Source organism: Staurois parvus, unplaced genomic scaffold (genome assembly GCF_062004578.1).
Source record: "Staurois parvus isolate SC_StPar_1 unplaced genomic scaffold, SC_StPar_1.0 ptg001418l, whole genome shotgun sequence".
In the NCBI taxonomy this organism is placed as follows: Eukaryota; Metazoa; Chordata; class Amphibia; order Anura; family Ranidae; genus Staurois; species Staurois parvus.
In genome coordinates this window covers 2471842-2499616 of record NW_028319214.1, presented here as the reverse complement: position 1 = coordinate 2499616, position 27775 = coordinate 2471842, and the positions used below count along the sequence as shown (strand labels likewise).

At 41.3% G+C, this 27775-nt stretch overlaps 1 protein-coding gene across 1 annotated transcript in view; it reads right to left on the bottom strand.

Annotated features, from left to right (window-relative positions):
• Positions 1-448: 448 nt before the first annotated feature.
• Positions 449-27775, bottom strand: part of VPS33A (VPS33A core subunit of CORVET and HOPS complexes) — a 36765-nt gene continuing 9438 nt past the window's right edge. The window contains exons 7-13 of the mRNA XM_089662039.1: positions 25128-25321; positions 19185-19311; positions 11757-11824; positions 11175-11312; positions 6927-7064; positions 5426-5594; positions 449-1802 (exon numbers count right to left, since the gene is read on the bottom strand). Of these exons, the coding sequence (XP_089518165.1) occupies positions 1609-1802; positions 5426-5594; positions 6927-7064; positions 11175-11312; positions 11757-11824; positions 19185-19311; positions 25128-25321 (1028 nt within the window). The 3' untranslated portion in view covers positions 449-1608. The remainder of the gene's footprint in view (positions 1803-5425; positions 5595-6926; positions 7065-11174; positions 11313-11756; positions 11825-19184; positions 19312-25127; positions 25322-27775) is intronic.

Sequence of the window (27775 nt, the reverse complement as noted above, 5' to 3'; positions counted from 1 at the left end):
ATCACGGCACATTGTCACGGAGAAAATCGTGACAAAAATGTCCCGTGTTTTCAGGTGCCATTGAAATGAATGGCACCTGAACACACGATCGTGTGTTTTCATATTGTCACTGCGCATTTTCAAATTGCATCGGTTTCGCACGTGATTTGAAGCGCCCTAGTGTGAATGGAGCCTCAGTTGGAAAATTCCTTTTCAATAGAGCTGCATGCGGTACCGGCACAGGTAAGTCTTTACAGGCACGTTAAGTATTGTGTGCTTCAGTCTGGTAACAGGATCGCTATAGTATCAGGTGTATGGAATTAAGAAGGTGAAAAGATAACAAGGAACGCAGTGTTTTCATTTTACTAGAGAGAATCATCTTGTAGGATCTGTACACATGACAACATGATCAGTCAATATCATAACCAATGAAAAAAATCATATCCAAACATCAGCAGTACTAAATGGGTGATGTGATCAGTAAACAATATTTTATTGTAAAACTAAAAATCAAGTTGCAGGCAATCATTTCTTTTTATGGCAAACAGTTATTTGTGATGAAAGCTCCTTTCAAACAATTGAATGACTAACTGGTCAATTTTTGGTTTCTGTAAGGTCAACAAAAAGGTGTTAAGTTATACATAGCCTGTACTTCTGATCTCAGTTTAGTTGTACTCAGATTAGTTGTACAAGTCTTGATTTCAGCTCCAACTTCCCTAGCAACACACCTAGTCCCCCCCCAAACCACACCTTGACAGGAAACTGAATGATGTGTAAATGAAAACTTTGTATTAACAAACCCTCTGCCCCATAACACACATTTGAGCATCTCTGATGGCATAAATGAAATAAATTCAGATTTTGCAGTTATAACATATAACCTTTATAAACTCTAGTTGTCTGTAATGTAAGCTCCATTACTTGGTTGCACTGTATGCAGTTTATGTCAAAAGGCAGCCTAGTACAAATTGGGGGGCCCAAAGTTGCGAAGTACATAGAGCCCCATTCTGTTTGAATCTAGTTTTGTACAGCAGTGTGTAGCCAGAGTCAGGCATGGTTGCAGCACTATAAGTTTGTATATTTAATTCATTATTAACTGTACATTGTTTATATAAATGTATACATTCCCGTATACAGATCATACACAAAGCCATAGAGGGCTACATTGCTCAGTGTTGCCTTGTCAGCTTGTTCTCAGTGTCTCTTCAATGTTGGCAGCAGAAGGCAGTCACATACACACACACATTTATTAAGTCACTTCTTTAAATGTCAGGTTCCCGTTAATGAAACAGATCACACAGAACTCCTCTTCATTGTGTGTAGTCTCGTCTACAGTTATTACATTATTTCACAAGCCAGCTGACAATATCTATCTCCTACCAGTCCCTTGCTGAACATCAAATACGTTTAGTCCCTGCCTTTGGAGTGATGCTATAAGATATGCAAGTGTCAAAAGGTGTTTTGCTGGCCCATAAGCCAAAAGGTGACAAATCCAGAGGCAATCTGGACTGCATACAATTCTCCAAGCACCAAACAGATGGTAGTCTTCTGAGATTTGCCTTGGTTGCCTCTGTAAAATATTGTACTCCCTCTACATTTCAATGTTGCAGAAAAAGTCCAGCGTCATCTTTAACATGGCTCTGCCTCATGCTTTTCCATCAGAGATTTAATCCATGTTGTGCCATTGATAAGTTTTGTAGTGGCAATGATATATTCTGTTCCTCCATCCTCCAACTGAGACAGAAAGCGAAGGGCAGCAATTTCTGCAAAAGTCACTCCACCGAGGAAGAAAATGAGCATTACCTTGTTCTCACCTTGCTGACCTGCAGTAAAAAGAAAGACAGATGATTGTACAGAAGATTAGTGAAAAAAATCCTTTTCCTCTATCGAGCAGCTTGAGAATACAGTACTTAAATGATTATAATATAAAACCTTTTTTTTTTTTTTTTTTTTAACAGTTGCGTTTATTGAAATCGTACAAAAGTATAACAAGGCAAGGTACATAAGAACAGGCAAACTCAAGGCAGTCAGTATAAATACAATACACAGGGTATTCCAAACACATAACACCCTTACTATGGATGAACAGACAACTCAAACCTACATTAAAGTGTTACTAAACCCACAATCGTAAAATCTGTCTGTATATGCAGTAAAGCATGCTTGTTATACTCACTGTGGAATCTAAGGGTTAATCTTCTGCATTATGTAAAATGGCTGTTAGATCCTGACTTCTCTGATCATCTCCTTCTGCTGTCCCCAATCCATCTACTGATAGTACAGAGCTCTAGGAGTCGCTCTGCACATGCTCAGTTTAGTGTGTATTGCTAGAGGTTTTTTTCATTGGGAGGGTGCATGTGATCAGCACAGGGCCAACCAGCACTGTCCAAACAGAAGGCAGGGGTCATGCAGCCTCATAGGACAGTCAGAGGAGAAAGAAAACTCCTCCTACAAGCTTTAACTAGTGCTCAACTGGACACTGATAGATGTCACAAGACTGCTATACACTGCAGCTGAGGAAAGGTATTTAGAAGTTTATATTTACTGAAATAATTGCATTTCCATGTTCTGTGTACTATGGGAGACTGGATAGAGTGAATACAGGTTCTGGAGTTTAGTAACACTTTAAAATGAGGGCTTCCATCTTCACCCGGTCCTTCTTCCAGGTTTGTGGGCTCCAGTGGCTTGAATGGCTGAGCCACAATGATGGCCGAGCTCACTCCAATGCACGGGTGCTGCTACATAAGTAAATGGCTCCTAAACGGGGCATGTTTAGGATATATTTACAGTACCTACAGGTAAGCCTCATTATAGACTCCCCTGTAGGTACAAGTACAAAAACAGACTTTACTACCACTTTAAATGTTATTGCTACTATATTTTCAGTATGGGCAGAAAACTTGCTAGCTAAAACATAACACTTACTATGTTATGGTTGAGAAACTACTATCCCAGGGACAAATATGTGCACATTCCTTCTCAGACCTATATTGTACATTTGATACCCAAGATATCTATTATCATATACTATATTGCCAAAAGTATTGGGACACCTGCCTTTACACGCACATGAACTTTAATGGCATCCCAGTCTTAGTCCGTAGGGCCCACCCTTTGCAGCTATAACAGCTTCAACTCTTCTGGGAAGGCTGTCCACAAGGATTAGGAGTGTATCTATGGGAATGTTTGACCATTCTTCCAGAAGCACATTTGTGAGGTCAGGCACTGATGTTGGATGAGAAGGCCTGGCTCACAGTCTCCACTCTAATTCATCCCAAACGTGTTCTATCGGGTTGAGGTCAGGACTCTGTGTAGGCCACTCAAGTTCCTCCACCCCAAACTTGCTCATCCATTTCTTTATGGAACTTGCTTTGTGCACTGGTGTGCAGTCATGTTGGAACAGGAAGGGGCCATCCCCAAACTGTTCCCACAAAGTTGGGAGCATGAAATTGTCCAAAATGTCTTAATATGCTGACGCCTTAAGAGTTCCCTTCACTGGAGCTAAGGGGCCAAGCCCAACCCCTGAAAAACAACCCCACACCATAATCCCCCTCCACCAAACTTTACACTTGGCACAATGCAGTCAGGCAAGTACCGTTCTCATGGCAACTGCGAAACCCAGACATGTCCATCGAATTGCCAGACAGAGAAGAGTGATTTGTCACTGCAGAGAACACATCTCCACTTCTCTAGAGTCCAGTAGCGGCGTGCTTTACACCACTGCATCTGACGCTTTGCATTGCACTTGGTGATGTAAGGCTTGGATGCAGCTGCTCGGCCATGGAAACCCATTCTATGAAGCTCTCTATGCACTGTTGTTCAAATCTGAAGGCCACATGAAGTTTGTAGGTCTTTAGCTATTGACTCTGCAGACAGTTGGCAACTTCTGCGCAATGTGTGCTTCAACATGCGTTGACCCCGCTCTGTCATTCTACGTGGCCTACCACTTGGTGCTGTTGTTCCCAGCTGTTTCCCCTTTGCTATAATACCACTCAGTGGTGTATTTAGGTTTTGTGCTGCCCTAGGCAACACAAAAATTGGATGCCCCTCCTCCCTGGCATAGAGAGCCTGATACTGACCAACACCAGAGCCCCTTCCCCTCTCCCCCCCCCCCCCCCCGTGGAGATAGCCTGACAGACATTGACCAACAACACCCCTGCCCCACCATCCCTCCCCATCCGAGAGAGCCTTTCCCTAACACCCACCCACCCCCAGCAACAGATAGAAAGACACTCACCTTTACAGCTCTGGACATTCCCGGGAATGACAGTGGGGCTCTGCATACATCATCAGGCAGCCTCTCTCAGATCCCACCTAGTCCCCATACTGCATATGTCCCTTCTTCCAGGGGGCAGTGCTGCCGCCCTAGGCAAATGCCTGGTTTGCCTTGTGGTGAATACGCCCCTGATACCACTAACAGGTGACCGTGGAATATTTATTAGCAAGGAAATTTTATGGATGGACTTATTGCACAGGTGACAACCTATCACAGTACCACACTTGAATTCACTGAGCTCCTGAGAGCGACCCATTCTTTCACAAATGTTTGTAGAAGCAGTCTGCATGCCTAGGTGCTTTGCTTGATTTTATACACCTGTGGCCATGGAGGTGATTGGAACACCTGAATCCAATGGATCTGGAGGGGTGTCCCAATACTTTTGGCAATATAGCGTATGTTTGACAAAAGTCCCAGTAAAGAAGAAACACTGCACAAGTTTACCTTCACTCAAACTGACAAAACAAGGATTCAGCCAAGTTCCTATCAATAACCATCATCACCAATCAACTGGACAAACATGTACAGAGGAAACCAAGGAGTTGTAGAAAATGACAGATATTTAAACATTCCCCCACATCATTACACACCAGGACCGATTTTCTTTCATTGTTACACATAGAATGATAAATGGTGACATATAGCAAGGAAAATATATCCCAGAATCTAACTTACAATGAGAAATGAAACCTGGAATCTTTAGTTTTAAGCCCTTGGCACACATGAGTATACCCTTTTATGTGTAGTACACAAGGAAGATGCTGAAGTACAATGATCCCACTGCCTGAAATCAGACATGTGAGCAAAATTTTACAAGTTGTGACAAAGGGTTCTCCCCATTTTCTTATATAGTTACTCAGGATAAAAGTCTAAATACTGGATCTTTTTTTTCAGGAAAGTTCCAGCATGGTCAGAGTAATACTTAAAATTGTTTTTTTTTTAATCAATTCTGGGCTAACCATTTGTTTCTCTATAGTTTTTGCAAGTGACCCTCATATCTAATTCATAACTTGCAAGAACTGCATATCAAATGACTAACACACTGCTTTGACCTTAAGTGACACAGTAAGTGAAAGGAGGGAGAAAGACAGCCTATGAAAGCGACATGCAGAATGAAGAGAGACAAAACACTGAATTATGTTGTACAGGAATGTTAAATACTTTACATACGTTTCTTCATCAGGCCAGGGGGCAGTGACTGCCGCTCCTCAAACTGGGGCCCAGGAAGGAGTTTTAGAACTTCCTCAATGCTTCTCCAACCAGGCCGGACCAGTATTTGTGCCAGACGCACACTGAGCGGAGCATAGCCACTGTACACATAGGAGATATCATTTGGATTCTGTGTGTAATAAAAATAGGTGGGCTTAGAGAGAATCATTTTTCATACAAGTCCTATGGTAATAAACAGAGAAAGTAAATGATACAGTGTAGTGTGCCCTCTACTGTCAATGAGCCACTCCTTTTAATACTTTCAGAATTACTGACCTGAAACAAGCATGCAGATCTGGAAAGTCACAGAAAGGATGGAGGTTGGCCACCTCTCCCTCTGCTTTACTCTTGCCATCGCTTACCCCAGGCAAGTGCTGGGACAAGCAGCAACTATAAAGTGGCAATCTTCCAAGGTTGTTGGTTGGCTGCAAAGGAAAGGAGGTGCCCAATCTGACCTCATAGCTAGGCTGAGGAAGCACCTAGCAACATTGGGCAAAGTATTACATCTACTTTGTACCATGGGGGGGTGAGGGGATAAACAAAACGAAAAAAACAATCTTTTAAAGGTTCCTATATGCATATTTGTTCCAGATCAGAAAATCAGCATTTTCAGGAAAAAAAAAAAAAAAAAAAAAACACACACACACACACACCACATAAAAAATGTCAGTCTTCACATTTCTTCTACAACAGCTTTCCTTTAATCTTTCCATGAATTGAAAGGTGTAATTAGTTGCTACTAACAAGAACTCCGCTTTTGTGTTAATTTTCCTTTCTCCATTTTTAAAAAATATATACAGAAAAAGCGATAGTTAAAGTGTTACTAAACCCAGGACCTTGCATTCAGTGTACCTGGTCTCCTATGATACAGAGAACATGGAAATGCAATTATTTTAGTAAATATAAACTGCAAAATACCTTTCTCATCAGCAGTTATAGAAGTCACAAGACTGCTCTCAGTGTCCAGCAGAGCACGTTAAAGCTTATAGGAGTTTTCTTTCTGCTCTAGGAGGATGCAGAACCCCTGACCTCTGTATGGATAGGGCTGATTGGCCTTCTGCTGATCACATGCAGTACTCTCCCCAAAAATATACCTCTCTAGCAATACACACTAAACTGAGCATGTGCAGCGTGTCTCCATACTATATGTCTTATCAGAAGATAAGAGGGGGGCACTGGAAGAAGAGAAGGATCAGAGAAGTCAGGATCAAACAGCCTTTTTTACATAATGCAGAAGATTAACCCCTTAGGTTCCACAGTGAATATATCAAGCATGCTTTACTGCATATACAGACTGATTTTACTGTTGTGGGTTTAGTAACACTTTAAATTTAAAGTAATAAAAAAAAAAAAAAAGTACCATTAACTAATGAAATTAGAGAAAAACTTTTTTTGTTTGGCGACTATGGTCTCTATACTTTGCACACTACATCGTGCCTTATTCAATACTGCCCCAGCTCACCTGTTCATTGACATCATCCATCCAAAGACGCAAGGTCTTCCTGATAGCTGGATAATTGTTCCTGCTGCTAGACTGGCATTTTAAAAGTCCTGCCTTTTCTAGATTGTGCAAAGTCAAAATGTGTTGATATCCATAAGTCTGCAAGAAGAAAGATAATTTCATAAATTTAAAACAGCTGAGACAAAAATGAAGTGGAATACATTAAAGTGGAACTAAAGCCAGTGCCATCTTAGCATCCTCTTAGATCGGCAGTTACTATGGTGGTGCACACATGACCAGCTATGACATCACCCATATGAGGGCTTGAGAACATGGTTGAAAGCAGACATAAGAAAACTAGCAACTGACATTTCTCATCAGATGCAGGTCTTAAATGTAGTATACAGTGTGCATGCGCAAGTAGGAAGAATGTAAATGGGAACACTGCAGAAAGCAATATTGGTGTTTAAGAATCTAATAACATTTATTGAAGGTTTCTAACTTAAAGCGGAACTTAACTCTCTTAATCAACATTGACTATTTTTAATCCTTATGCTGCTAGCATTAGTAAATAGATAGTTTAAAACAAGTAAATATTAAATACTTTCCTATTTTTATGCTTCTTTACTTACGTTCTGGCTTCTTGCCTAGGCAAATTATGTCACACATCTAAGGAGTCTTCTGGAGGAAAGGAGGGGATTTATCCTGCCTGCATACCTGAGCAAGGGGTAGATGGATTCCAGGAAGTAAATGCTACTTGAATTGTCTGGCCTTACTCAAGGTTGCTACTACCAGAAAGGCTAGGGGGTGTATTTCAAAGTGATTTCAAAGAAAAATAAAGCATGGAAACATACATGGATGGACGAGTTTGCTCTGAACGTAAAAAATGAATTAAAATAACACTTTTGGTTTGTGGTACTCAGATACAGTGTAGTTCGACTTTAAAGTAGTTTTGAAGTTACTGTAAAAAAAACTAATTATAATATATATATATCTCCACACATAAAATTGAATAAAAAAAAAAAAAGAGAAAAAAAAAGCAGAGTTTTAATACTTTTTTTATATAGGTCAAGTGATCACTGTGCCTTCTGCAGTGCATCACGGACCGGCTAGTGGGAAAGACCCCTACCTAAGAGTCATTTCTAGAAGTGACGCTTGACCCTCAAGAATCAGAATTTCCAGGGAAATAAAACACAGCAAATAACCCAGTGGCAATTACATCACTTCCCCCTTCCCCAGCTGATTTGCACACAATAGATTTTACATTATATTGCTGTCAATCAAGATGGGAAGGATAGATGGGGGGCGTGGCCCTAAAAGACTACAGAAGATACAGGCACACCGCTTGCTTGCACAGCCTGCCAGTAACTCCGTATAGGAGTAGAAGGCTAGCAAACTGACCACACTAGCATGGATCAGTTTCCACGGTTGGTCTGCAAACAAGCAGAAGGGGAATGGGCAGGATCAACCAGGTATTAGATAAAGACATAAGGAAAAATGAACATAATTATAAGAAAAAACACAGTTTACAGATTTAAAAACAGACAGATGATTACATTATACTTTTTAAAGTTAAACACTTTTTCTTTTAGGATACGGTTACATCATTATCATTGGGTTTACTTACGCTTTAAATCAGACAATTTCACCAAAGGCAGCTGCACAAAGGCAAGACTTTCTCACAGAACAAGCAGGTAGAAACAAAGGTGGATGGATCACTGAGAATTTAAATAGCCTCACTGCCAACCTGCCCAAATTTAAGGAAATAAACTGCAATCTCTTCACTCATAGAATACAAAGCTTATTGTGAATGGCTAAGCAGCACTCAGCCCGACTATTTTGTTTAGGAGCGGGAAGGGAAGTTCCCACCCCACTGCCAGAACGCAGCGCTGTACACTGTATGTAGCAGAGACTACATACAGTTTATACAGCGCACAAAGCTGCTGCATCTCTTAGTGAAGGTAATAGTTTGTTTGGATCAGCTTGGTCCAAGCAAAAACTTTTAAAACTTCATTAAAACGCTGGAAATCAGCTTTAAGTTCAATGAATCGGTTGCCACCCGGGCCACAATACATTTACTGTGGCAGGGCAGGCTTGATAACGTACATGTACATCATCCAGCCTGTTTCATGTAAGGGGCGTGCAGCCACTGGATACAGCGGATTAGAATTACCAATAAGCAGGTATCATGTAATCGCTATGATTTTTATCATGTGATCACCATATAAACAAACTGTAATGAATGGATTTCCATTTATGAACAGCTTGCTTACAGTTGTAATCTGTGATTGTCCCACAGCAATCACATGGTACCTGGCTACCTGTATCATGTGATTAGCTATAGACAAACTGCTCATGAATGTTAACCCATGACAGCTAAAACCATTCCTCATACAGTGACCATCACTGTGGAAGCATTAACAGTGTAAAAAACTACGGTGACAATGAACTACACTGATAAAAATATGTAAAAAACAAAAAAACAAACAAAAAAAAAAACCTGTCAGTCAGTATTCCCCAAAATTTTATTTAAAGCGGATCACCCAAAAGGGGAAATTTTGCTTGTTTGTATCCACCTCCCCCCCCACCTCCATTGCTGCATTTGGCACTTTTTGGGAGGGAGCATGTACCCGCTTGCACTTCCGATCAGATGCACTGCAGCGATCTGAGCAGGTTGTTTGTCCCCCCCTTTCCCTCCACTGCCTTCTGGGACACTTCACAGGTCCCAGAAGACTGCAGGACCATTCACAAAGCGCAGCACTCTATGCGCAGTAGGAAAGCGACTGTTAAGCCGCAAGGCCTTGGCCGGTTTCCCTTACTTAAACGGTTACTAAACCCAGGACCCTACATTCACTATATCTGGTCTCCCACAGTACACAGAACATGGAAGTGAAATTATTTTAGAATTTATAAACTGCTGAATACCTTTCCTCATCAGCAGTTAGAGCAGTCTTGTGACTTCTATCAGTGTCCAGTAGAGCACATTAAAGCTTGTAGGAGGAGTTTTCATTTTGCTCTGAGGATGCAGAACCCCTGACCCTTGTCTGGACAGTGCTAACTGACCCTGCACTCTCCCAAGAAGAAAAACAAAACCTTGCTAGCAAAACACTCCAAACTGAGCATGTGCAGAGTGACTCCACACGATAGGTCTTATCAGGAAATAAAGGGGGGACACTGGAAGGAGGAGAGGATCAGAAAAAGTCAGGATCAAACAATCGTTTTACACAATGCAGAGGATTAACCCCTTAGGTTCCACAGTGAGTATAACAAGCATGCTTTACTGCATATACAGACTGATTTTGCAGTTGTGTGCTTAGTAACAACTAAAGATTCCGCCACCTGCACCAAAAGCAGACTGAAGAATCGGCACGGGTGAGGACAACATCCCTGTATCCCTAGCCAGGTAAGTGTCCTTATATTACAAGTCAGCAGCTACAGGATTTGTTGCTGCCGACTTATTTTTTTTGGACGGAGCCTGGAGCTCTGCTCTAATATCTTCATTTTCTAAAAAAAAAAAAAACAAAAAAAAAAAACAAAAAAAAAACAAAAAAAAAACACAACTCACCATGCTGCTTACTAAATACTTTAGACTGTCTACTTTCCAAAAGAGTGGTCATTTGTACTGTCCTGGCATTTTAGGACCTCAAGAAACAAGATCTGCTGTCAGTACATCAGAACGTGATCAATTTTCAACTAAATATATACACACACACCATAGTTTGTAGACTCTATTAACTTTCCTGCAGACTAAATAATATACACTGGTTTGGGTTATTTTTATCAAAAAAAGTAGCAGACTACATTTTGGTCTAAATTTATGAGGAAAGATCATTTGCAAAATTTTATAAAACCGTAACTGAGAAAAACATGTTTTATCTTTTCAAAATTTTTGACATTTTTTCATTTATTTTGGTGATTAAATACCAAGAAAGTTTTATTTGTATGCAAAAAAAAAAAAAGATATCAATTTAATTTGGGTACAGTGTTGCATGACTGAGCAATTGCCAGTTAAAGTGCTGAATAGCAAAAAAAGGTTTGGTCATGAAGGGGCTAAAACCCTCCGAAAATCAAGTGGGTATTATTAACAGTATACTTGAAAGGATTCCAAAAAAAAATAAATAAATAAAATAAAATTGTGCTTCATACACATTCTATATGAGATTTATAAAAACCTGTGTGGCTCATAAAGACCAGTACTACTTTTGATCATTTCAAATGAAAATCCCCAGCAGGCATTTCACATACAAAGACAAAATCTGTGTAATTCACCTGCAGAATCTCCTTCTTGTAGAAGTCCAGCACTTTCTGCTTGAGTCCAGTGTTGCACACAGACTGAAGGCAGATTAGTCGTAATACTTCTATCAGGGGGTCTCTCTTTGCAATACGATCTTCTATGTGGGGATTTACCTGGTACAAAACAAAGAAAAAAAAAATACGTCAGTAAACATAACTTCAAATGAACATGATTTTTTTTACCTGCTGTACCTTTTGATACATAAAAAAAAAAAAAAAAAAAAAAAAAAAAAAAAAAGGGCACACAGAGTAGAAGACACCCAAACAGATTGGTGTAGGGCAGGGGTGGGCAACTGTGGTCCTCCAGCTGTTGGTGAACTACAAGTCCCATCATGCCTCTGCCTTTGGGAGTCATGCTTGTAACTGTCAGTTTTGCAATGGCTCATGGGACTTGTAGTTCTACAACAGCTGGAGGGCCACAGTTGCCCACCCCTGGCGTAGGGCATTCCAAAGAATAGCAGAGGTGAGCAAGGGAGGAAGTGAAGAAGTAGCTGGAGAGCAGGAGGTCTTGGGAGGAGCCAAAAAAAGAGTTTAGGTGATATAAAAATTAGAACTAACCTTGTCTGTGTCAAAGCCTGACATAAATTCTTGCTCCACTGTTAATTTATCAAAAAAATCCTCTGAAGCTGAAAAGAAATAAAAAAAGATAAAAAAACACAGTAGGTCAAAATAGCATCCTTGAGATCCATAACAAAGCATATTATAGTATGCCTTTCCTCTAGACATTAGAAACATGAAACAGAAGTGCTCTGGCATTAATGCAGCTCTGCAATAATGAATAAACCCTCAAATAGATTTTATTTTTATTTAATTTATTACAGGTAATTATATAGCGCTGTCAATTTGCGCAGCGCTTTACATATACAGTTGTGTTCAAAATAATAGCAGTGTGTTGAAAAAAAGTGAATAAATCTCAAAATCCTTCTAATAGCTTTTATTTCCATACACACAAATGCATTGGGAACACTACACATTCTATTCCAAATCAAAACATGAAGAAAAATATATCAAATTTGTGTTGTTCCTCTAAAAAAATTGAAGAAAAGTGAAGATTAGACTGTTCAAAAAAATAGCAGTGTTTGTATTCTTCTTTACAAACTCAAACATTCACTATATAAACTGAAAAATGTTTGAAGATTTTGCTTTCCTTTGAATCACTTAATGAATATTTAGTTGTATAAGCACTGTTTCTGAGAACTGCTGTACATCTGTGTTGCATGGAGTCAACCAACTTCTGGCACCTGTGAACAGGTATTCCAGCCCAGGATGATTGGACTACATTCCACAGTTCTTCTCTATTTCTTGGTTTTGCCTCAGAAACTGCATTTTTGATGTCACCCCACAAGTTTTCTATTGGATTAAGATCCGGGGATTGGGCTGGCCACTCCATAATGTAAATCTTGTTGGTCTGGAACCAAGATGTTGCAAGTTTACTGGTGTGTTTGGGGTCGTTGTCTTGTTGGAACACCCATTTCAAGGGCATTTCCTCTTCAGCATAAGGCAGCATGACCTCTTCAAGTATTCTGATGTATTCAAACTGATCCATGATCCCTGGTATGTGATAAATAGGCTCATCATCGTAGTATGAGAAACATCCCCATATCATGATGCTTGCACCACCATGCTTCACTGTCTTCACAGTGTACTGTGGCTTGAATTCAGTGTTTGGGGGTCGTCTGACAAACTGTCTCCGGCCACTAGACCCAAAAAGAACAATCTTACTTTCATCAGTCCACACAATGTTGCGCTATTTCTCTTTAGGTCAGTCATTGTGCTCTTTGGCAAATTGTAACCTCTTCAGCACGTCTTTTTTTCAACAGTGGGACTTTGCGGGGGCTTCTTGCAGATAGCTTGGCTTCACATAGGCGTCTTCTAATTGTAACAGTACTCACAGGTAACTTTAGACCTGCTTTGATCTTCCTGGAGCTGATTGTTGGCTGAGTCCTTGCCATTTTGGCTATTCTTCTATCCATTCGAATGGTAGTTTTTCGCTTTCTTCCACATCTTTCAGGTTTTGGTTGCCATTTTAAAGCATTTGTGATCATTTTAGCTGAGCAGCCTATCATTTTCTGCACTTCTTTATATGTTTTCCCCTCTCCAATCAACTTTTTAACCACTTCCCGACCGGCCGTTGGATATAAACGGCCGGACGGTGGCACTGCAGGGTCGGGTGGCCGTTTATAAACGGCCTCCCCGCACGAGCGCGCAGCACCGTGATCCGGTGCCCGCTGTGTCCTCTGGACACAGTGAAACACCGATCGTCAGACGGGACCTCTGTACGAGGTCCCGATCATGTGATCACTGATTGGCCAATCAGTGATCACATGCAAAGTAGTAAGCAAGCTGTCACTTCTGACATCATTGCTTACTATGTGTGAAATCTGTGAATGATCACAGAGGTCACATGGTACAAGGCTATTCACAAAAGCCTTGTACCATGTGACAAGCTGTGACCAATCACAGCTCACTCAGTACTTCTCAATGAGTGCAAGAATGCACACAGAGAGAGAGAAATGATTGCTTTTACATCCTATATGGGTGTAAAAGCAATCAGTGTAAAAAAAATCTTCATCACCCCCCACAAGTAGTACAGTGTCACCATGGTGACACTGTACTGCTAGGGTGACAGTATGTAAAAAAAAAAAAATATAAAAAAATAAAATAAAAATGTAAAAAAAAAATGTTTAAAAATTATAATTTTTGGTTATAAACTAATTTGGATTTTTTTTTTTTACTAAAAAGATAACGGAATAAATTTTGGCTTAGATTTATGATGAAATATTATTTATTTGCAAAATGTTATAAAAAAAAACACTTTTTTTTCAAAATTTTTGGACATTTCATTTACATAGCAAAAAAAATACAAATCCCAGTGGTGAATAAATACCACCAAAATAAAGCTTTATCTGTCTCAAAAAAATGGTAAAAAATTAATTTGGGTACAGTGTTGCATGACCGCGCAATTGTCATTCAAAGTGTGATAGCGCTAAAAGCTGAAAATTGCCCTGGTCAGGAAGGGGGTAAAAGTGTCCGGTCTGGAAGTGGTTAATCAAGTTATGCGGTTCTTCTGAACAATGTCTGGAACGACCCATTTTCCTCAGAATTTCAGAGAGAAATGCACTGTAACCAGCATGTACAACATTTGCTGCCTTCCTTTCTTAAATAAGGGCAATAATTGCCACCTGTTTTTCAAAGAATGAATGACCTCACTAATAGAACTCCACACTGCTATTATTTTGAACATGCCCCTTTCAATTAGTGATTCAATTACACAGAATCAGCAGCATGCATGTCATGACTGTTGGATTTCTATTACTCTACTACACCTGCTAGTAAATTATTTGCCATGTAGAAATATCATTTCTACCAAAAACAGTGACTGATCAGGTTAGTGATGTCTGACTGCGATTATTTTGAGCACAACTGTATATATTGTACATTCACATCAGTCCCTAACCCTCAAGGGGCGTACAATCTAAGGTCCCTAACTTACATTCATACACATGCTGGTAGGTTAATTGGATCCTGTCTAAATTGGCCTTAGTATGTCTTTGGAGTGTGGGAGGAAATCTGAGTACCCGGAGGAAACCCACACAAGCACAGGGAGAACATAACTCCAGGCAGGTAATGCTGTGGTAGGGATTCAAACCAACGACCCTAGTACTGCCAGAAGCACTGGAAGTGCTAACCATTTAGCCACTGTGCTGCCCCAACTTGTACAGAAAATGTCTAGGGCTTCCCTTGAGGCTCAGGGAAGTACTCTGTGTATCCCCATCTACCTCTAAAAAGCTGACACCTGGCAATGTTACATCTCTGTATTTTTATATTAGTATAAGTGCCTGAATATGACTTGGTATCAGCCTATTGCAATCCCTTGTACAGCAGCACTCAGGTTGGGAACTTATCAGGTCAGGCCTTAGAAAAATATGCCAATAAGCTACAAGCTGGCAGGAGTAGAGAGCAAAGTGAGCAGAAGGAAAAACTTGTTAGTCTGCTGCTGCTTCTTTGTTTACAATTAGAGTTTCAGCTGTGTATTCCTTAAAATGATACATTCACCTTTTTAAAATAAATAAAATGCACACCTTTTTGTATGTAAAAAGAAGTGCCTTTATTATTTTTTTACTTGGAGACTGTAAAGCATTGCACACGTGAATAGCAGATTGCGAGTGCAATGCAGTACTCCTGCAGACTTGACAGTGTATCTGTCTGCTCATAGTTTGTACACGCAGGCAGATACACACTGACAGGAAGAAACAATGAACTACCACAACAGCACCATGGTAGTTCATTGAGAACTACAATCCAACAGCCACAAAGGCTGTCGGTAGCTGTAGTCTTCCATTCACAGAACTCTGAACGAATGACGTGGTCGTCAAGACATCTAGCGAGGGGAGAAGAACCCCATCTAGCGGTCACTAGATGCAGCGGCTGCAGGAGTGGAAACATGTTACATCTTCCACCATAAAGATGGGTGGAACATGTAACATGGTCCCAAAGGTGAACTTATCCTTTAAAGTGATTCTTAATGTTTGTTTTGTATTTTTAAAGAAAGAGAAAAAAACCTTTAAGCCTAGCCTAGCTTTCCCAGACTTTACCCTTTGGAAGTTCAGCCCTTGTGAAGCAGGATCCCTATAGTCCTCAAAACAAATTGGCAAATCTTGTGAAAATACATTTTCAAACTATTCTGAACTTGTACTAATGGAGAGGCGCCTTTATCGTCCAGTTTCTTTCCAAAGTCACTGCTCATCGGACATCAAAATCAACCACTTATTTAAAGTACATGTGAGTGTACATAGACACTCAGTGCTCAGTGCTCACACACAGAATAGCTTAAATTGACAAGAGTCCATAATGAGTCTGACAAGAGTGCAGTATATGGAGAATGATCCTGAAGCTCCTTAATCTGTGATCTGGGACCAATCTCGTCAGTGTACATGGAAAAGAACAAAGCAGCAAGGGCACAGTGTTGTCTTCTATTAATAGGAGGATGATGAATGACGATGTGTATATTTATAAATGTACTTTTCCCGCAGCAACTAGTCCAACAGTTCTTTTCCAGAGATGCATTTATTCGGATAAAGATATTTGTAAGATGACTAAAATCCAATCTAGAATACTTGTAAAATATTACAATGAACTACAGCCCTCAGAGTCCCATTTAAGATGCTTCATATCAAACATGGAGATACTACACCGTCCAGCATATGTCCGATCTATAATATGCACCTAGGTAGCTTCCATGCGTGCAATAATGTGAGTTATGATCTATACCTGTGCTTCCATATTAATGACAGGAAGAAGCTCCCTCTCAGCCAAAAAACGTCACTTGATATACAGTTTACTGGAGGGGTTTCTGACTGGCTGACAAAACACTTTTGATCTTACATGAAAAGACTTCACTTGCCATTGCTGTAAATAACAATTAAGGTCACTATAGTGTTTTAACAGGTACACAAGTCACCCTTTCACCATTTCCTACAAATATTCCCTCAAGTCTAAATATTATTATCATTATACAGGACTTATATAGCGCCGACAGTTTGCTCAGCGCTTTACATTATGGAGGGAGACAGTACAGTAACAATACAAGAGGGATTAGAGGGCCCTGCTCCTTTGAGTTTACAATCTAGGAGGAGGGGATAGTGCTACAAGAGGTAATTAGCTGTGGGGGATGGAGTGGTAGGAGTAGGGGATTTTCGGGGTAGGCTTCCCTGAAGAGATGGGTTTTCAGAGTGCACCTAAAAGTGAGCAGAGTAGGCGATAGCCTGATAGATTGGAGTAGGGAGCTCCAGAGGATGGGTGAAGCCCTTGAGAAATCCTGGAGACGAGCATGGGAGGAGGAGACAAGGGAGCTAGAGAGTAGGAGGTCTTGTGAGGAGCGGAGAGTATGGTTTGGGTGATATTTACAGACAAGATCGGTTATGTAATTAGGGGCAGTGTTATGAACGGCTTTATACGTCAGTGTTAAGTGTTTTCAATTTTATCCGTTGGGCAATTGGAAGCCAGTGGAGTGATTGGCAGATACAGAACGGTTAGTAAGGTGGATGAGTCTGGCAGCAGCATTCATGATAGACTGGAGTGGGGATAGCCTGCGATGAGGTAGGCCAGTGAGGAGGGAGTTACAATAGTCAAGGCATGATATAATAAGGGAGTGAATGAGTTGCTTAGTGGTTTTCGAGGTTAGAAACGGCCGTATCTTGGAGATGTTGCAGTGGTGAAGTCTACATGAGTTTGTCAGCGATTGGACCTGGGGCTGAAAGGACAGATTGGAGTCTAGGATTACACCTAGTGCCCTGGCGTGAGGGGTGGGACTGATGGTAGTGTTGTTGATCTTGATGGAAAAGTCTGGGGGGGGGGGGGGGCACGGGCTGGGGGGAATACTAGAAGCTCAGTTTTGGAAAGGTTGAGTTTGAGGAAGTGGAGTGACATCCAGTCCGATATGTCACTTAGTAGGCTGGTGATGCGGGTGGAGACTGAAGGGGTGAGGTGAGGGGTAGACAGGTAGATTTGTGTGTCATCAGCATAGAGATGGTAGTTGAAGCCGTGGGAGTTTTTCAATTGGCTAAGGGAGGAGGTGTAGATGAAGAGGAGGGGGTCCGAGCACAGAGCCTTGAGGGACCCTGACAGAGAGAGGGAGTAAAGAGGAGGAGGCAGCATTATAGGTAACACTGAAGGAGCGCTGCGATAGATAGGAGGAGAACCAGGAGAGAGCGGAGTTTTGCAGGCCAAGAGAGCGTAGTTTTTTGAGGAGGAGGGGGTGGTCGTTACCATACCCTTTGAAATGTCTAATTAGATAAACAGACTATTTCCCAAATACCAAGGTGACCTTGCATAAAATTAACATAGCAAAGAGTTCTTTTGATGTGTAAACTGGTCTTGTCACTGGCCTGTCCAAGAATGAACAGTATGTGTTTCTATATCTCTCTCTCTATATCACACAATATACTATACACAGGAGTTTGTAAAACTTGATATCACAATTCATTATTAAAACACAGCACACTTACATCAAAGATAACTGTATCCAGCTCATAGTGCCAATGGGAGGTGTTATATACAATGCAAAAGACCACAAGCAGACTACTCAGATCAGTGAGCCTCCATGCAATGGTCCCAGAGAGATGACAGCTGGCGGCATCTACGGCCGTATTTCATGCACCTCTCAGACCAAACATTAAACAGCATCACAGGAGTGGTTAGCGACAACGTATTTCAGGGGCCAAGTCAAGGCTTGAAAAAGATGGTGGGGCCTTTGAAATATGTTGCCACCCACCCACACCTGTGATGCTGTGTAGTGCTTGGTCTGAGAGGTGCATGAAGTATGGCCGTAAATGCTGCCAGCTGTCATCTTCTCTGTGAGGTCCAGCGCCACTGCATGGAGGCTCACAGATCTCAGTAGTCTGTGTGGTCTTTGGTGTTTTATATACCATCTCCCTTCTGCACTCTGTGCTGGGTACAGTCATCTTTGATGGAAGTTATGCTTTAATAAAGAATTGTGATATTAGTTTTACTAACTCCTGCAACCTTGCCGCTTTGTGCTTTCCCACCTGGCATCATTCTAAGTTATAAACAGGACCTTGACAGAGAAGGCAGCAGAGAGGCTAATGCTGGCGATTAAGAGGACAAGGAAGATTACATGGAAGATATATAGAGTCTGTATCATGAGTACGAAGAGGACTAACCAAGTATGTCGATAATGTGACCAAGAGCAGAAGCATATACAGAAAATAAAAAGATACCAATCGGGCAGACTGACCATTTGGAAACTCGGGCACTGCCCGAGGGCCGGAGGTCAGTAGGGGGCCCCATGAGATACCCCTGGTACCTTTTTCATAGGCTTGTTTGAATTTGGGCAGGGACATAGGGGCCCCATGATCCCCTATTGCCCGGGGGCCCCATGAGTTGTCAGTCCGCCCGATACCAATATAGAAATTCTTCAAAATAATATTTTTTGCAAATACAGTGCGAAACAATGAGACATCTTACTTGTTATATCCTTAATGAGTTCAGCAATGGATGTATGGTTGGCTAGGGACGCCCTTTCAGCCTGCATATGAGGGAGCTGGGACACAAACTGTTTGATCTCCCCCACAGTTTTTGCATTGTGTCTCCCCTAAAGCAGTCAGGGGAAAAAAAAAACTAAATTTAAAAAAACTTGGCATGTTGCATCAAACAAGTTCTGCATTACAAGTTTAAATTAAAGGAATAATCAGATACCCCAAAAACATTATTAGCAGTAATATCAGCTTTGATACCCCCCCACCATTGCTTCACAAACTGGGGATATTGCTTCCATGTTCCTTCCAGGATGTACAGTGACATACTTGTACAATAAAGACCAACAGGAAATATTATTTTCTCTGTTTAAATAATTTAATTTGTATGAATTTAAAAAACTGTGGAGAAAACGAAAAATGAATATAACAATACAATCTATTCAGTGTTAAAATTGGATAGCATTTTAGTTCTGATTCGGTCCATAACAGTGCCAGCTCAGGACAGTGAAGTCAGTCACGCTTTTATAAACCCAGTAATAATGTAACATTCTAGAATCCATGATATACAGTGGGGCAAAAAAGTATTTAGTCAGCCACCAATTGTGCAAGTTCTCCCACTTAAAAAGATGAGAGAGGCCTGTAATTGGCATCATAGGTAGACCTCAACTATGAAAGAAAAAAAATCCAGACAATCACTTTGGCTGAATTGGAAAGAATTTATTTGCAAATTATGGTGGAAAATAAGTATTTGGTCACCTACAAACAAGCAAGATTTCTGGCTCTCACAGACCTGTACCTTCTTCTGTAAGAGGCTCCTCTGTCCTGCACTCATTACCTGTATCAATGGCACCTGTATGAACTTGTTATCAGTATAAAAGACACCTGTCCACAACCTCAAACAGTCACACTCCAAACTCCACTATGGTGAAGACCAAAGAGCTGTTGAAGGACACCAGAAACAAAAAATTGTAGACCTGCACCAGGCTGGGAAGACTGAATCTGCAATAGGCAAGCAGCTTGGTGTGAACAAATCAACTGTGGGAGCAATAATTAGAAAATGGAAGACATACAAGACCACTGATAATCTCCCTCGATCTGGGGCTCCACGCAAGATCTCACCCCGTAAAGTCAAAATGATCACAAGAACAGTGAGCAAAAATCCCAGGACCACACGGGGGGACCTAGTGAATGACCTGCAGAGAGCTGGGACCAACGTAACAAAGGCTACCATCAGTAACACACTACGCCGCCAGAGACTCAGATCCTGCAGTGCCAGACGTGTCCCCCTGCTTAAGCCAGTACATGTCCGGGCCTGTCTGAAGTTTGGTAGAGAGCATTTGGATGATCCAGAAGAGGATTGGGAGAATGTCATATGGTCAGATGAAACCAAAATAGAGCTGTTTGGTAGAAAAACAACTTGTCGTGTTTGGAGGAGAGAGAATGCCGAGTTGCATCCAAAGAACACCATACCTACTGTGAAGCATGGGGGTGTCAACATCATGCTTTGGGGCAGTTTCTCCGCAAAGGGACCAGGACGACTGATCCATGTACAGGACAGAATGAATGGGGCCATGTATCGTGAGATTTTGAGTGCAAACCTCCTTCCATCGGCAAGGGCATTGAAGATGAAACATGGCTGGGTCTTCCAACATGACATTGATCCCAAACATACCGCCCGGGCAACGAAGGAGTGGCTTCGTAAGGAGTGGCTTCGTAAGAAGCATTTCAAGGTCCTGGAGTGGCCTAGCCAGTCTCCAGATCTCAACCCCATAGAAAACCTTTGGAGGGAGTTGAAAGTCTGTGTTGCCCAGTGACAGCCCCAAAACATCACTGCTCTAGAGGAGATCTGCATGGAGGAATGGGCCAACATACCAGCAACAGTGTGTGCCAACCTTGTGAAGACTTACAGGAAACGTTTGACCTCTGTCATTGCCAACAAAGGATATATAACAAAGTATTGAGATGAACTTTTCATATTGACCAAATACTTATTTTCCACCATAATTTGCAAATAAATTCTTTCCAAATCAGCCAATGTGATTGTCTGGATTTTTTTTTCTCATTTTGTCTCTCATAGTTGAGGTCTATCTATGATGCCAATTACAGGCCTCTCTCATCTTTTTAAGTGGGAGAACTTGCACAATTGGTGGCTGACTAAATACTTTTTTGCCCCACTGTATTAGATTGCATAGCTTCATTTACTGGTCAGCATTCATTTAACAAGCAGCTGTCACCCAAGAAAACACCTAGGAAAAGCTTCTGGTACTGACAAAATGCATTAAGAAGGTCTCTCTCTTTTTTTTTTTTTTTAATAAATATAGCCATTAATGAAATCACTAAAAATTATCCAGCAGTAGCTACAGTCAGTGCCTGTTGTCAATGGCTTAATTGTGAAGTTTTTATATAACCTGCCAGTTATGCCCCCAGTTTAGGCCCTCATTATGTTCTTGTCAAATGCAAGCTTAAAGTGTTACTAAACCCACAACAGTAAAATCAGTCTGTATATGCAGTAAATCATGATTATACTCACTCTGGAACATAAGGAGTTAATCTTCTGCATTGTGTAAAAAGGCTGTTTATTCCTGACTTCTCTGATCTTCCCCTTCTTTCAGGATCTCCCTCTCATCTCCTGATAAGACATATGTTGTGGAGACACTCTGCACATGCTCAGTTTAGTGTGTAATGCTAGAGAGGTTTTTGCTTTTTCTTGGGAGAGTGCATGTGATCAGCACAGGGCCGATCAGCACTGTCCAGACAGAGGCCAGGAGTTTGCATCCTCCTAGAGCAGAAAGAAAACTCCTACAAGCTTTAACATGTGCTCTGCTGGACACTGATAGAAGTCACAAGACTGCTCTAACTGCTGATGAGGAAAGGTATTCAGCAGTTTATAAATACTGAAATAATTTCACTTGCATGTTCTATGTACTTTGGGAGACCAGATATAGTGAATGTAGGGTCCTGGGTTTAGTAACACTTTAAGTAAGGGAAACCGGCCAAGACCTTGCGGCTTCACAGTCACTTTCCTACTGCGCATAGAGTGCTGCTCTTTGTGAATGGTCCTGCAGTCTTCTGGGACCTGTGAAGTGTCCCAGAAGGCTGTGGAGGGAAAGGGGGGACAAACAACCTGCTCAGATCGCTGCAGTGGGTTTGGATGGAAGTGGGCGCGGGTACATGCTCCTTCCCAAAAAGTGCCAAATGCGGCAATGGAGGTGGGGGGGATACAAACAAGCGGAATTTCCCCTTTTGGGTGATGTTCCGCTTTGAATAAAATTTTAGGGGTTTTTCCACAATTTTTTTTTTCTTTTAACCATGCTCACACTAGTTCACTACAGCGTCATCCTATGACTGGTGTGGCAATGATCAGGAGTACTGACTGGTGACAGGTTTTTTTTTTTTGGTTGGTTTTGCTGATTAGAAAAGATATTTAGCAGTTTATAGTTATTAAAAGAATTGTACTTCCATGTTGTATGTCCTGTGGGAGACCAGATAGAGTGAATGCAGGGTCCTGGGTTTAGTAACACTTTAATTAAAGAAAGGATTGACATATTTCACATTATGTAAGCTCCCATTTAAGTACTCTCTATTTCTAGAACAGTTTTCAGATGGTGCATACGTTGTAACCGTACTTATCTGAAAAGCTAGTTATTGCCACAGACATTGAAAAGTGGGTGGATTTGTAGGCACAATCAGACTCCCTGCAGACATCTATGCCAGTTGCATTGCTGGGTTAGCAAAAAGCGCTCTAGTGACGAAGATTACATATCGCACGGACACTGGTAACACAATATTCGGTCACCATAATAGGGGTTAAATATGGAGGCACTATATGCATAACAATCTAAATCACCTATTAGCAGTTTACAAGGCAGGATGCATGTCCTGGTGTGACAGATCAGCACACTCAGAACCCTGTGTGACACATTCCATATAACAAAAACAATATTGGGTCAATTTTATAATCATATCTAGTAACCCAGAGGGTCATATCCTTGCCAGTACACTGGCCTATCACATGGCAAAGTTTACCTCCAAGTACCAGGAAAGGGTTAATGCATTACTTTAGCGCTTAAACACATGATCTACAGCTACCAGTGTAACTGCAAATGTTCAGTGTGACTGTGCTGGGCAAGTCTTGGCATGAGGGTGATAATGACTCTAAAAGGTGTTAAATCTCCAATTTCAGCAGGGCATCAAATCTCATTAGCACATTCTACTGATGTCTTTTGTTCAGTCTAAGTATTTAGGATGAACTGATCTAGAGGATGCCATGAAATTAACCTTTGTCACAATACAGGAGTCGCTCAGCTTCTGCGAGTTTTCAGTTGTTGTCTTAGGCCTGTAACCTGTCCTAATTCCATAAAACGAGACAGCAGATTTTATATTCACACCTTATCAAACAGTTCTGAACAAAACCTATACAGTAGCTTTATGGAAGCCAGCATCAATTTCACTTCCACTGTGAGACACGACAGAATAGTTGCACTGGAAACGTTTCTGCTCCCTTAGCCATGTTCTTTAAAATCAAAAGGTGGATATTTCAGTTCAACAAAGACATTACCAAGTGCTTTAGACTAAAGCCCAGTTGAACATTCAGTGTAAACCTGCTAAATACAAGCCAGATGCATGAAAGCAAAAAAGGTCTTACAGTTCATATTTTTTTTTTTACAAAGCACCCACAACTTGAGTAGAAAAGCCATACCCCTGCCACCAGCTTCAACATTGGACCCTTGCTTTCTGTGAGAAAGCAGTAGTCTCTCAGCAGAGATCTGTCATGCGAGTATGAACCTTGCTCAATGCAGAGCCTTCAGTCTGACAGCATGAGGTGGGTCGGAACTCAGCAAAGACACCACTGCTTTCCCACAGAGATCAAGTATCCCACTTTGCAGCTGCTGGCAAGTAGGCTTTTCTAATCAAGCTGTAGCTGCTTTAGAAAGAAAATTAACTTTAAAACATGAATTACCATTTCTTTTATAGCACCTGGAATGTATTTAGCGGATATAAGCTGAAAGTGATTGTAAACGAATGTTTTTCTTAAAATAACAAAAACATACTTACCTGCTCTGTGCAGCAGCTCCTCCTTTTCTGGTGTCCCCTACCAGCACTCCCGGCTCCTCCACCCCTCCGAATGACCCTGCAGAAAGCCGCTTGCTATGGGGACCTCGTGTGGGCTTGATCCTGAGCTGGGCTCTATGCATCCATTGACTCACACAGTGCAGCTCGGTCCCACCCAATGGCTCCTGCTGCTGCCTCCAAGTCCAGTGAGGCAAAAGTGAGCGGGGAGAAAGTCGCTGCTCTAGGGCACAGCACTTTACCAAGATTGGGCTCACGTAAGTATAAGGGGGGCTGGGGGAGGGGGGGGTGTAGTTTAACACAGGTGTTTTTTGTTTTTTAACTTAAATGAATGAAATGCATTAAAAGGATAAGTTCACCATTTGAACATGTACCAGTATCTGCAGCCCCTTACCTTCCCTGTGACAACAGGTGGGGGCTCTTCTGCCTGCACTCACTTTCACAGTTTAAAAATAACATGGCCATGCAGGGCTCCACCCACATGACCATGTAATTTTCCTGTGAATGAATGCCTACAAGTACTGCCAGCCACTGTTGATGATGGCTTGTAGTTCTCAAAGAACTGTCAGGGCACTGATGAGCGCTCTTGTAGTCCATTGATCTTCTCTTAGGTAACTGTTGGCCTCTATGAGGTAAGGGCAGACAGCTAGCCTGAGAGTCTGCAAAAGCTTGACATTGCACCTGCGATCTGTTGATCACAGGTGCAATGCTCTGCAGACTCCTAAAAAAAAATATATATATATATATATATATATATATATATATATATATATATATATATATATATATATATATATATAAAATACACACACACACAGAATGCTTAAATTCCAATGTTATAAATAAAAGTCAAAGATGTTACCTCAAAAGCAGCAGAGATAATCTTGGCCTTTTTACTGAGCACTGAACCGACAGCATTAAAGTTTTTGTCTCTGATCTCAGCATAGAGCTCCTCTGCAGAGTTTAGAAGTAGTTTCTTGGGCTCTGTAGGTAAATCCTTCCCACCTTCACCTTGTTTCTTGGGAGCAAATTTCTCTGGAGGTAATTTCACATTGCCTGTGTGAACAGGGGTATATTTCATTAGGATTCTGCATCGTCAATACTGGTCTCATAAGGACATTCTTACACTGTTCACTCCATAAAGTTTGATCACTACATCAACATTTGGCAATATGCTGGCAAAGCTAGGTGACTACAATCATTGGTAACATACTTGCATATCCAAGAGACCACACAATATCAAATTTCCTTTCTCTCTTTTGCTAGGTTAACAGCCTACCACTTTGGTAAATCGACATAGCATAGTGGCTAAATGGTTAGCACTTCCACCTGGCAGTACTAGTGTTATTGGTTCAAATCCCAACCACGGCACCACCTACCTGGAGTCTGCGCATGTTCTGCGTGGGTTTCCTCCCACACTCCAAAGACATGCTGTTAGGTTAACTGGATCCTGTCTAAATTGACCCTAGTATGTGTATGTATGAATGTAGGTTAGGGACCTTAGATTGTACGCCCCTTGAGGGTTAGGGACTGATCTGAATGTACAATACAGTTATGTACTCTACTCTGTAGTGCATGTTAACTAGATATCATTTAGGCCAGTTAGCATAAAGTCCACTTTCACTGGATATACCCATCAATGTCAGGTTCAAAGCTGTGTAATCCAAAGCAACCAAATTCATGTTTTTGAGTACAGTAAATCCTGTTCTGCAGTAAAAATCATCACATATTCTATCTTTCACTATGTCCAGTCAGTGGAGGACACAAGGGGTTTATCTCCAGGTCACCCTTGTAAGGGTAAAGAACAGTGGGAGCAAGATGTAGGTCCACTGGATGAGGAACGCTTTGGAATCAGTACTGCACAGCTCCCATAATACTAGCCACAGCTATAGATTATTCTACGAGCCCATTACACACCTCTTAAACTACATTGAATGGGTATCCTACAATCCCCTCTTTGTGCTAAGTGCAGAGGGCACCCTTATTCAATTTCTATTGCGCTGCCCAAAGTTCCATCGCTACTGGACAGAAGTTGTTTCCAACAATAATGCAATTTTTCAAATTAATGTCCCTTTTGAACCTACTCGCTGTATTTTGGGTATACTAGATGACCTGCCACTAAATGACGTTCAGAAAGCTGCAGTCAACAGAGCTTTGGTCCAAGCCCGATGCCTTATTTTCTAACAGTGGAAGTCTGACAGAGCACCCACTCAAAGAATGGGTTGCACATGTGGGAGACACACTTAGGCTAGAAAAAAGAAAAAGTTATTTCAATGCAGGGGTTGCCCAAACAAATTTAATAAGCTATGGGAGGAATGGTTAGCCGTTCCAGGCCTTGCGCCTACTCACCTGGTGCTCCATAGACTTCTGATATGAGCCTACTACTCACCTGGACAGGGTAAGAAGGAATAAAAATGCATCCCATTCTAGAAGTGATTGCATGCTTGAATATACAGTGCTTCCCTTCAGCCTCTGCCATTTGTATCTGGCATTGACTACTTTATTATAATATTGAAGCAGAGTGCTGTTCTGTGATTATGTTGAGTATTTTGTGCTGTACTGTTACCCTGGGACACTCTTTTCTCCTGTGCAAAGGTTGTACAAGTTTTGTTTATTGACTGTACCTCAAAAAACTTTAATCTTTCTCTGGGATCGTCCTCCCTCATATTTTTCCTTCTCTTCCCTCCTTTTCCTACTAACATTATCCCAAATACAACACTATGGCTAAGGTAGGAATCTAGAGTCTGAGTCATGATAAGCCAACTACAAAAAAAAGGCTCCTGGGACACCAGAAGAGATTGTGAAGAAAAGAGTCACTGTTTTTACTGTCACTAACCAGGTATCAGGATACAGGAAGATACCCAACTGGTTGCCCTTTGCTTCTCTAAATAGTCACTAACTCCTATGTAATTGACAGCTGAGAAAGTGCATTGATTAACTGGATCAGAACACAGCCTCACCAAATGTATGGCCACACAGCAATCAAGAGCTGCTCTCCTGGATCTCCGCAGGGTTTGCGAATTGACAGCTGTGCCCGAGTTCAGAGAACTGTTTCTGATAACCTCAGAGCACCCTTAGAGAATTCCACCCGTGTATGGCCAGCTTTGACCTCCAGCATGTTTATATAGGCTGGAGGCTAAAGCCAGCCATACACGGGTGGAATTCTGAAAGAATTTTCTTTCAAATATCTTTTCTAAGAATTTTCGTTCGAATTTCGCACCATTAGTGGGGCACAGAAATGGCCAATTTTCATGCAACCATCGAATTTGAGTGATCGGGCATGTTGGAAATGTTTTGAAAAATTAACTGATTTCTAAATCAATGATGGGAGAATCGTGCGAGAAATATAATCAAAAAAGAAACAAGCGTAAGCTGTACCTGGAAAGAAAAGAAAATTCTTGGCCATGAAATTTTTTTTCTGTAGCAACACGAGGTGAATTTAAAAGCTTGGTTGGTTGAATTTCAAAATCAATGGTGGCACCATCAGATTAGAAAATCAGAAATTTTGTA